This window comes from Hydra vulgaris, chromosome 01 (genome assembly GCF_038396675.1).
Source record: "Hydra vulgaris chromosome 01, alternate assembly HydraT2T_AEP".
NCBI classification, from domain to species: domain Eukaryota; kingdom Metazoa; phylum Cnidaria; class Hydrozoa; order Anthoathecata; family Hydridae; genus Hydra; species Hydra vulgaris.
In genome coordinates, this window is record NC_088920.1 from 40460001 (window position 1) to 40472976 (window position 12976).

Genomic DNA, 12976 nt, shown 5'->3' on the forward strand with positions numbered 1-12976 from the left:
TTATTTTCTTATGATTTTACATTTAATTTTTGGTTATTTTATTAACTGTTAATAAATTTTTTCTTATTTAATTTGTGAACTCATTTTAATAATGTTTTTAAACAAGAAAGAGTTTTTTGTTGTTGTTTATTAGTTACCGATAACATATTCGTGATCATAATTTATTTTCATAAATTAAACGAACGTCATTAAAACTTTACGTTATTGAATTAACAATAAACAAAATATCTTATTAATAAAATATTTACATCAAAATAAATCGTGCATTTTTTAAACTATTATGACTAAAAATAAATTTTATAATTAAAAGGAATTTATATATTTAATTCCTTAAGAAAAAACTTAAAACACTTAATTTTTTCCAACTAATTTTTAACAACAACAAAAAAAATTATAAAACAAGGTGTTTCTTTAACAAAAAACTATTAGTTTACATTTGCGGTTAAATGCTTTTACTTACGACTTTATTTTTTCTAAATAAACGTTAACGACAATCAAAAGATAATTTAAATATTCTAAAAGATATAAGTTTTTGCGTAGCGCAAAACTGCTGAACGCATAGGCGAATCGCCTTTTTGCAAGCAAAAAGCGAGCTGCGTAACGCTTCTTAACAAGGCCTAATATATATATATATATATATATATATATATATATATATATATATATATATATATATATATCTATATATATATATATATATATATATATATATATATATATATATATACATATATATATATATGTATATATATATATATATATATATATATCAACATTCGAAATGAAGAAAAATGTGGTCGGCAATTATTTGCCAACATCAATCTTTTTGTGGTCGGCATCAGGTCAGCAAAAATTATTTGATAAAAAGGTCTGACCATAAAACATAGGCATTGCCGAATGCCGTCCCTAATTCAAAGGGTTGATATATATATATATGTATATATGTATATATATATATATATATATATATATATATATATATATATATATATATATATATATATATATATATATATAAAGACAAAAAATATATATACCAAAATATAATACCATGTTCGCATAGAATTTTTTTTTTCCTCAACATTTTCGCTTCCAACAAGGCTGCAAGGAATCACTATTTGAGTTGGAAGTTACTGGAAGTGAAAAGAAGAGAAATGTTTTTAGAGCAAGATAACAATTGACAGACGACTTAAAAGATTGCAAATTATATCAATCAGGAAAGCAAGATGAAGGAAGCGAATTCCAAAGAACTGATGTTCGAGGAAAAAATTTGGACAAATAAGTTTTTGGAGCACGTAGGAACAGTCACAGTAAAACGACGAGACTTAATTGAATGACAAGTAACATGAGAACGAATTTTAGTAGATGGCACAAGAGTTACTAGCTCTTTAGAGTAGTGCTCATTATAGTATTTGTAGAAAATAGAAAAAGTAGCAACATTACGAGGATGTGATAATGGTTGGAAGTTGAATGGTGAGTAACACAAGAATGAATTTTAGCAGACGGCATAAAGAGATGCTAATTCTTTAGAGCAGTGCCCATTATAGTATTTGTTAAAAAGAGAAAGAGAAGCAACATTAGGACAATGTGATAATGGTTGGAGGTTGGCTGCAAGAGCAGGTCCAACTATGTTTACAATGTGTTTTTGCACCTTGTCTAAAAGAGAAAGGGCATCATTAGAAAGTCCATCCCAGATATGGCAACAGTATTTGTTAAATAATACATAACGTTCAAGATAAAAATAACAGATAACATTTAAGTTGCGGATTACAAATTTGTTTTTGCTGCGGCATTTTGGTAGTGGTTTATTTCATTTATTCAATAGTTTAAGACATATGTAGATAAGATGACATAATGATATGATATTTTTTGATTAAACAAAAATGACACAACTTTCCACCAGGTTTAAATGGCTCCACTCTATCAATAAACTACATAAGAATAGGAATTAGGAATCCCTTTTTATTTGATTTCCCAGATATATTCAAAAATTTCTGTTGAATTACCTTTATTTTTGTATTGAAAGAAGTTTTTATGTTTGTACCACCGATCTTTAAAGGTGTGCTACGTTAAACTAATATAATTAAATATATAGCCATTATCTTGTGGTAATGTTTTTATGCTGCAGACTTAAATTATATTTTTACTAGGACACATACCTTGCAAAGGAAATTGAGAAGGTTGCCGCCAGTTATTGGAACAATTGTTGTCAGGTCTTACAATAAAGTTAAGCGTACATTTTATAAACATTTTTTAATGCAGTCTTATAAAATGTTTACAAAGAATTTAAATGACTTTTTTAATCAAAATTTTTTCACTTTTTTGATATTGCACAATCTGTTGATTATATAAAGCTGATGTAACTATTATAAAATATTATTTTTTTAAACTATAATTTTTCTTATAAATATAAAGAGTTATATTGCAAGAGTTATATTGCAAGAGTTATATTGCAAGAGCTATATTGCAAGAGTTATATTGAAAGAGTTATATTACAAGAGTTATATTGCAAGAGTTGCTATAAGCGAAAATACTTGTAATAATTTAATAAAAAAACTTTTTTTATAGATATAACTCTGCTATTAATTTTTATAATATATATATATATATATATATATATATATATATATATATATATATATATATATATATATATATATATATATATATGTATATATATATATATAAATATATATCAAGGGAGTTTGGATAACCGCGTTATTAAATATATTTATACTTGATAATGTTATCAAGTATATTTATTCTTAATATTAAGGATATCTAAACTCCCTTAAAACAAATTAATAATAGAGTTATATCCATAAAAGAAGTTTTTTATTTAAAAAATAAACTATATAAGATCATTTAAAGTTTGTAATAATGTTTTTTTTTTCTTGTTTTATTTTTTTGATAAAATCAATCATTATAACAAAACAAACAAAAAAAATTAAAATATCAAGTGGCACCAATATAAAATAAAACTTAACGTGTACTTTTTTTTAGCTAATATTTTTTTGTTTTTTTTTTTATTATTTTTTTATAAATTCGATAAGTACTTAGGGAGTATTTATTCAGCAGCAGCCATATCACGGCACTGATTACTTCATCAAAGATGACCCCAGCCTTATTGAACCTCATCAGATAAAATTCTTTTAAAAATCTTAAAATAATAATTTTCAAAAACCAATACCATCTTAAAAATCTATAGTTGGCAACACTCAGAATTAAGGTTAGCATTCAGCAATATCAGCCTAACTGCTGACCTGACAGTGCTTAAGATTTTAAAAATTTAAAAACTAAATTTTATTTGCTATTTCAAGTAAATTTAAAACAGCAAAATGAACTTTTATTTAAATTTTAAATAAAATAATTACAAGAAGAAAAAAAAAATGTTTTATCTTAATTCTCTTTGAAATAATGAGAATAAAAATTAAAAAAAGTAAGTTTTTTGTAAATTCTAAATAAAATAATAAAAATAAAAATAAAAAAACAATTGTTTTACTTAAATTCTATCTAAAATAATTAAAATAAGCAAAACAATCATTTTATTTAAATTCTAAACAAATTAATTTAAAAACACAACAGCAAAACAACTGTTTTAATTAAGTTCTAAATAAAATTATTATTAATATAAAAAAGACAAATACACATTTTTAGTCACAATGTCTTGATAACAAAAAAATATATATTTATTTTTAAAAATCTTTTTTATTATTGACAAAGATAGAGATAAATTACCTTTCATGTTATGGACTATTTATTCAAATCAACTATAATAAACACTGATTATGAATTATAAGTTTTACCTTTTGTATCAAAACTTGAACTTTTGTATGAAAGTGGAGGAGCAGATGATGACAATACACTAATCAAGCTCAAAGTTGAGTAATTCATTCTACTTTTATTGTTCACACTTGAATTATTATCATTTTCAGTGTCCATTATCAGCTAAATTAAAATATTTTATACTCAGTAATAACTACTATTTTATTAAAATTATTATTTTTATAATTTATAACACACAAAAGAAGATATATATATATATATATATATATATATATATATATATATATATATATATATATATATATATATATATATACATATATATATATACATATATATATATATACATATATATACATACATACATACATACATACATACATACATACATACATAAATACATACATACATACATACATACATACATACATACATACATACATACATACATACATACATACATACATACATACATACATACATACATACATACATACATACATACATACATACATACATACATACGTGTATGCAAATATGAATATAAAAGTAAGATCTTTTATTAAATTATATAACTACTGTATAAAATTATCGAATGCTCAATAGTTACACTTGAGCTTAAAAGTATAACAACAAAGTCTTCCTCATAAAAATTTCAAAAATTGACAGGTCTCCTAATAAAACTTTCACTTATTATATTCTAACTCCATTATATACATTTGAATAATACGGTATTATTATGATTAACTAAACATACCAACGCCATAAATGTTTCAAAAAAAAATTACAACTTATTATATTATTTATTTAATTATATATACTATTTATAGTATATATAATTTATCATAGTTCATTTATTTGCTATTATTCGCTAGCTAACTACGCGCGAAATAATGCAATTTATTTCGATTGGTTCGTCAGATTGATATAATAATAATTAATCCTTTAAATTCAATCACTTAACTGTTGCAACGACATTTCTTGTTGTATTAGAGCATTAAATATGGTAAATGAACATAAAGTGCGGTTACGTACTAATTATTTTTTGTTTGTAATATTTTAGTTAGATTAGTTCAGACCGTCATCAGATGTATAGTAAAGCTTCATTTAATCTAATAAAACTCATTTGCTTTGTACTATATGATTATTTTGTGTAAGACCCTCAGTGTTGTGCTTTACCCAAAATAAAGCATCTTGTTTTTTTAGTAGTGGCGCTTTTCCAAAAAAAACTTTACTTGTGTTAATTTGAAATCTGAAGAAGAACAGTGGCTCAAAACTTTAATACAATATTTTTAAGTTCAATTTTTTTTGTAAAAATAGTTTATTATATTTTAAAACATAATCTGTAACATAAATAAGTTTTTGAAAAATTTATAACATTTTTCAATTATTTCTTTTTTTTTTCAATTAATAAAAATTTCGTTGTTAAAAGCTCCGTCAACATTCAGAATTTTGTCTCTTAAAAAAGCGATGAAATTGCTGACAAAGACTCTACCTAAGCTTATTGGATAGATGTCAATTTGGGCGCAGGATAATAATTAAATTAATAAACAGGAGCGGATCCAGGCTGTACCAAGTGTAGCAATTGCTACAGTCAGCTCAGTTTTTTTTTTCTCTTTTTATTTTTTACATAATTTTTTTTTTTTTTTTTTCATGCAAAAGAGAAAAAAAATTCAAATAAGATACGGAGGTTACAAGTAATCAAAAACTTTGATTACTTGTAAATACGATTTTGATTGTTACGCTCAGATACGATTTTGATTGTTATGTCAGATACGATTGTGAATAAACTTTTGAATCAAAATGCGGTGCTTCAAAAATTTATTCAAAATCGTATCTGACGTAACAATCAAAATTGTATATACAAGTAATGATTAGGTACAAGTGCATAGATAAATTAAAAACTTAAAAAAAAGAATAGTATAAAAAAAAAAGTGCTGTTTTTTAAAATGTCTTCGACATTAATTTCATGCCCAAAGTACAACAAAGTTTTAGACATCAAAAAACTCAATAAAAAAGCCATCTAGTAAAATTATAAACCTAAAAGTAATAAAGTGTAACTATTCTAGTTTCTAAAAATTATGTTACTAGAAAGTAAATATATGTATATGCGTATTTCCAAAAAATCGGGTGAAAATGAACAGCCAATTTGGGGTGACTTTCAACAACGCATATCGTTTTCGTATCCTAGATTAAGGCTACATTACAATAATACAGTGGGGGAAAATGCTGTTAAAGATCAAACAGATAACAGAAAATTAAATTTATATAACATTATTTTTTTCAATATATCTACATATATCACAATATAAAAAATCTATCCTACATTATCCTACATAAAACAGTACATCAACTGTCACTATCCTTCAATTTCTCAAATGATTCACACAGGCTGTATACAGAGTTGATATTTTCAATATTGAGCTCATAAAAATAATCTTTATCATAAATGAGGTTACAACACTGGAAATGATTTGGTTTACTGCATTTGGCGCATTGAATCCATACATCATTTCTTAACTCTACCCAATTTTTGTTAAATAAAGCACCGTTCCAATTACTATCTGTGTTGTTGTTAAGCTCTGTTAAACTTAATGGGATTGACTTTTCTAAACAATGAATTCTTTTACCTGGTCCCACCTTTGGAGCTCGTGATTTATGTTTTGCAGGTGGATTTGCGCCTAATCATAGATTGTTTTTTAAAATATCTAAAACGGGTTCATTAAGAATCATTGCGGTGTCATTAAGAGTCATTGCGGTGTCTTATATCCATCAGGATTTTTATATTTTCCTGGAAGACGTTTTATAACCTCTGTTTTGTCCATAGGGTAAATCCCCGTTGCTCGAAATCAGCTAACCAAAGCTTTTGGCCGCAAAGTGTTTTCAATTTATTTAAAAGCGTAGGTAGGTATTCCTTTAAGATTGCTCCTTTGATACGACATCTACTCTCCACTTCAAAAGAATACTCCTCCACGAACGCTTTAATCCTCAAAAACAGCAAAATTTAGTGGTTGAAAGAGATGAGTTGCATTTGAGGGCATTTTTATAAACTTGATGTTTTGCTGAATTGTGGATTCAATAACTTCAGAAGGAAAATGTGCACCAAAATTATCCTCAATCAACAATGTTGTTCCGGCTTTTGAAATAGCAACAGGTAAGTATATTTTCATAAACCATCTAGTAAATGATCTACTACCAAACTCCCATTAGAAGTGATGTCATAAACAGTTCCAGGTGAGTCCAACCCTGGTAAAGATTATTTGCTTTATAAACAACCATGGACGGCAAAAACTCTCCAACAACATTGCCAGAAAACATTAAACTGGTCGACTGCTTTAAATATTCTTGTTTTTTTTTCAACACGGTTCCCATGACCACGACGAACAATAACGGATTTGGACCCTGGATTGTCTGTTATATTGGTCTCATCACAAGTGTAGATATTTTCTGGAGGTATATCCTTTAACTCTTGGTACAAACTATCAAAATATTTGTTAAGGTTTTCTTTGTTTACCACGGTTCTACAATGTTTTACATCATTAACAACCCTATTTGTTAACGGTGTCTCTTCATGAAAGGCTGAACCCATTCTACCCAAAGCATATTATTTTTGAATCAAGCGTCATTTATCTTCACTTTATCACAATAAGATTTGACCAAAAGTTTTATGTCCAACGAATCGAATGGTATTCTCCGGTCAGTCATATGAATAACTTTTTTGATAAACTGCAACACAGCTTTTCTGTTATGCTTTTAAAGCGTTTTTCAAAATGTCACTTACTTTTTTCCCACTAATTTGCTTCATTATTCTGCAAATGATATCTTTATCATTAGAGTTAATTTTTTTTTTTCTAGTGAGTCAAACTGTTCAACTGAATCTGCTGGTATATAATCTATATTTATATATTCGTTATTACCATGGTTAGTGTCTAAAAGATAGCGCACGGTACGCATTTCTGTTTCCAACCCACAAACTTTTCTATACATGGCATTCACTATAAATTGAATGCCTTTAACAGTATTGGGTTCAACATTTGCTTTCAGAATAAAGTTATTTATTTGGTCTATCCCAATTTTTTGAGATGGTAAAGAAGAAGAAGAAGATGAATGCAATAGTGGTTGAATTTGTGAAACAGACTGCAACTCTAATGGAAACACTGTCTGTGTAACTGGCGAGTCGTCTACTTAATCCATTGAGGCAGAGACAGACAGAAAGTTCTAAAACAAGATTAACAATGATTATAAATGCTTTAAATGATATAAAAACTCTATCACAATATTCTAATTATACTGATTTTTTCATTTTAAAAATGGTAACTAAAAAAACAACAATTAAACCATTCAAATAAAACAAAAAAAATTCTTAATTTCACAAATGGGATAAAAAATAGTTAAAAATGTATACTGAATTGGAATCGGGGAGCTTTGGTGGCTCCCACGATGGTAAAGATGGTTCTTCAAAATGCTTTTTCTTTTCTCTTTCTGTTTTGAAGATTTATAGGAGTTCTCTTGTTGTTTTTTTGATGTATTAAAATCAATTTCTACTTCTGATTCTGCAGTAAGAATATGCTACAAAACAAATAACTTTTTTAGTATACGCATAATCATAGTTTTATATGTACAATAAACATATATAAAAATCTACATTAATAAGAAAGCACGTCAGAAATCAAAATAAATACAGATCACAAAAATTAAAATAGTCAACACATTTTCTGCAATACTTAGTGTATTGATTACAATATAAATAATTTATTAAGTTGGTTTAAAAACACTCACATTTAAAGGTGGAATGCTCTGCCTTTTGCTTTGACCCACACGATCAATAAGTCTGAGGAGTCCATTTTTAGGAGTAAAATTTTTTTTTACAACAAGTTTTCGAATTTTTTGAATAAGCGACTTCGTATCAATTCCAACTGAAACGTATAAAATAAATAAAAAATACAATTTTGTAAGATTAATTTACTTTTAAAAAATGTTACTACTGAAACACTTTTTATTTTTTAATTCCAACAGGGTATAAAATACTTATCTGTAATATGCATGCCGCATTTACACCATCCTTATGCATTGCCTTTATTTGAAGGTCATCTTCTGTTAATGTTTGACCACAAGATCTCCAATCATCCATAGACCAATTTTTTAGTTTCTCTGACATTATTATGTTGCAGTTTTTTAATTCCAGAACTTCACTGTCACAATACAAATATACAATATAATTCATCTGAAATAAAACATTTGTAAAATGTAACATAAAAATTATACATTTTTTATTTAGAAAATACGCAGTTAAAAAAAGACTTTAAATGAATTGATATATTTTTAAATCAACACAAAAATTTTTTAAAAAGTTAAAAAAATTAATCAAGTCCTGTAAATAATTTAAAGTTGTAACCCATAGCAACTTTAAAACTTAAGTTTAATTTACAGACCAATGGGATAATTAGAAAGTAGTTTTCCCTACAAAAAATCACGATACTTTTCTGATAATATCCAATTCTAAGGACTTTTGATGAGTACAGAAATGTATAAAGTGGCTTCACATAAGATAAAAGTATTCCAGATATATGTAAACAGTCAAGATTTGTACAAGTACATAAAACAATCGAACGATTGGCAATAACAAAAGCACAATCCGGTAGATCAGAAGAAATCTTTACAGTGTTCAAGTGATTAGTAAGCAAACAACTGCGTGTTGAAAAATGTTTCTACCTGTTTTAATTCGCCTTTTTAATAAACCCAACATATTTTCGAATTGAAATGCAGAAAATGAGTCCAAAGGTCCATATTTTGCTACAAACGAAGCTAGATGAATTAACACATGCACATTATAGACCATAGATCTTTTACTAAATAATATAGGCATAAATTCTACGAATTTTTTAACACATTCAGATGCAATAGCATGATAAGCAAAATATTCATCAGAAGCCAAAACATACATGCTGAAGTGCAACATAATAAAATGGTCATAATACCGATCTGGCAATTTATCATGTAAGAGAAATGGTCCAAGATATAAAACAAACTGTCGAAATTCAGAGGCTTTCCAGTTTTTAAAATTAACCAAAGAACTAAGTTTTCTGTGGAATTCTGATGGTAAATACTTCCTTATATCATCAATTTCAGTGGATAATTTAATCAGTAAATGTTCTGAAAGTCTACAAGATAAATGCAGAAAGGTACTTTAGTGAAACAATATGTGCATAACTTTTTCACCACACCTTGGAGTACCAGATGCATATATTCTGGAGGACATGACGATTGCAGTCCGCTTAATTGAGGTAGTTCAAAAGAGGTGAAGGGCCATGTTGATTATTTTCTGATATATTTTTGTAACTTTCATCAGAACGTGGTGCACAATTCTGATCTATAAAAACAATACGACTGTAACAATACTCACCTTTGATATTATTACAGTACCCACATCCGTAGTATGCATTGTGATTTAAAATAATTTGAGCAAATGAGCGTGCAGGTGTATCGCAAATAAAATCAACATCAGAAATAACCATTCGTTGTCCTTTCAAATCAAAAGGAACACTTAAAATTTGCAATTCATCAAATAGCTGTTTAAGATAAAAATTCAAATTTGGTTTTTCTACACCACAGTGCAATGCTACAGGAAGTTCACCAATATGACTGTAATCCCTAAATGACATTAGAATTGGCCAAAAAGATACTTCAGAAGATTTAAAAACAGACAAACTATTTAAATTAAAAAACAGCCGTAATTTTACTATACCACTGTTGCCATCTTTATTTCTTTAATTAAATTGTAAATTACGATGGTCCATACAATACAATAAATTGTCTTTCACGCCAATATATGAAATCAAATTTTTTTTTTCAATTCTCTTTACCCAATTTTTAGACTGGTTGTAGGTTATTGACTAAGCTTCAAGTGAAGTAACAGATAGTGGCAAAGTCTTATCAGAATTGATGTTTAATAACTTTAAAAGAGCTTACATAGCATTTCTAGTCAGATTATATCTTAAATATGTCATGCAAATGTCATTGTCCTTATCAGATTACTCATCAGAACTAATTACATCGCTAAACTCAAATGAGATATCATTATTACAACTTGCATTATATTCCAAATCAAGTATTTTAATTTCAACTGCTTCAATGTTATCAGATGACTCATCTGAACAAATTACATCACTAAACTCAGATGAAATATCATTATTACAACTCGCATTACATTCATAATCATCAAGTATTTTATTTGCTGCAATTAAAGTAAAAAACCATAGATTTACCATAAGGAAGGCAGCAAAAATGTACAATATTCCATTAGAAACATTACATGAAAAAGTAAAGCTTGAGGATCAAGTTCCGAAAAAGCATGGGGGACAGACCAGACTTGAGAGTAAAACCAAAAATTTGTTTGTCAAAAAAGTTATTCATATGACTGACCAGAGAGTACCATTCGATTCGTTGGACATAAAACTTTTGGTCAAATCTTATTGTGATAAAGTGAAGATAAATGACGCTTGATTCAAAAATAATATGCTTTGGGTAGAATGGGTTCAGCCTTTCATGAAGAGACACCGTTAACAAATAGGGTTGTTAATGATGTAAAACATTGTAGAACCGTGGTAAACAAAGAAAACCTTAACAAATATTTTGATAGTTTGTACCAAGAGTTAAAGGATATACCTCCAGAAAATATCTACACTTGTGATGAGACCAATATAACAGACAATCCAGGGTCCAAATCCGTTATTGTTCGTCGTGGTCATGGGAACCGTGTTGAAAAAAAAACAAGAATATTTAAAGCAGTCGACCAGTTTAATGTTTTCTGGCAATGTTGTTGGAGAGTTTTTGCCGTCCATGGTTGTTTATAAAGCAAATAATCTTTACCAGGGTTGGACTCACCTGGAACTGTTTATGACATCACTTCTAATGGGAGTTTGGTAGTAGATCATTTACTAGATGGTTTATGAAAATATACTTACCTGTTGCTATTTCAAAAGCCGGAACAACATTGTTGATTGAGGATAATTTTGGTGCACATTTTCCTTCTGAAGTTATTGAATCCACAATTCAGCAAAACATCAAGTTTATAAAAATGCCCTCAAATGCAACTCATCTCTTTCAACCACTAAATTTTGCTGTTTTTGAGGATTAAAGCGTTCGTGGAGGAGTATTCTTTTGAAGTGGAGAGTAGATGTCGTATCAAAGGAGCAATCTTAAAGGAATACCTACCTACGCTTTTAAATAAATTGAAAACACTTTGCGGCCAAAAGCTTTGGTTAGCTGATTTCGAGCAACGGGGATTTACCCTATGGACAAAACAGAGGTTATAAAACGTCTTCCAGGAAAATATAAAAATCCTGATGGATATAAGACACCGCAATGACTCTTAATGACACCGCAATGATTCTTAATGAACCCGTTTTAGATATTTTAAAAAACAATCTATGATTAGGCGCAAATCCACCTGCAAAACATAAATCACGAGCTCCAAAGGTGGGACCAGGTAAAAGAATTCATTGTTTAGAAAAGTCAATCCCATTAAGTTTAACAGAGCTTAACAACAACACAGATAGTAATTGGAACGGTGCTTTATTTAACAAAAATTGGGTAGAGTTAAGAAATGATGTATGGATTCAATGCGCCAAATGCAGTAAACCAAATCATTTCCAGTGTTGTAACCTCATTTATGATAAAGATTATTTTTATGAGCTCAATATTGAAAATATCAACTCTGTATACAGCCTGTGTGAATCATTTGAGAAATTGAAGGATAGTGACAGTTGATGTACTGTTTTATGTAGGATAATGTAGGATAGATTTTTTATATTGTGATATATGTAGATATATTGAAAAAAATAATGTTATATAAATTTAATTTTCTGTTATCTGTTTGATCTTTAACAGCATTTTCCCCCACTGTATTATTGTAATGTAGCCTTAATCTAGGATACGAAAACGATATGCGTTGTTGAAAGTCACCCCAAATTGGCTGTTCATTTTCACCCGATTTTTTGGAAATACGCATATACATATATTTACTTTCTAGTAACATAATTTTTAGAAACTAGAATAGTTACACTTTATTACTTTTAGGTTTATAATTTTACTAGATGGCTTTTTTATTGAGTTTTTTGATGTCTAAAACTTTGTTGTACTTTGGGCATGAAATTAATGTCGAAGACATTTTAAAAAACAGCACTTTTTT

General features: G+C 27.8%; 1 protein-coding gene and 1 long non-coding RNA gene across 3 annotated transcripts in view; both read right to left on the bottom strand.

Moving 5' to 3' along the window:
- LOC100204560 (protein ECT2) overlaps positions 1-3953 on the bottom strand; it is a 161803-nt gene extending 157850 nt beyond the window's left edge. For both annotated transcript variants that reach the window (XR_010635847.1, XM_065788154.1), the window contains exon 1: positions 3807-3953. Coding sequence is in view for 1 of the 2 variants with exons in the window: in XM_065788154.1 (XP_065644226.1) it covers positions 3807-3942 (136 nt within the window). In the remaining variant the exon portion in view is untranslated. The remainder of the gene's footprint in view (positions 1-3806) is intronic.
- A 2097-nt stretch (positions 3954-6050) lies between these two features.
- On the bottom strand, positions 6051-8709 carry LOC136075336 (uncharacterized). The gene is made up of 3 exons (XR_010635846.1): positions 8566-8709; positions 8192-8355; positions 6051-8004 (listed from the first exon to the last, which is right to left on the bottom strand). It is a non-coding gene; the product is annotated as an uncharacterized LOC136075336 (long non-coding RNA).
- Between the last annotated feature and the right edge of the window lie 4267 nt (positions 8710-12976).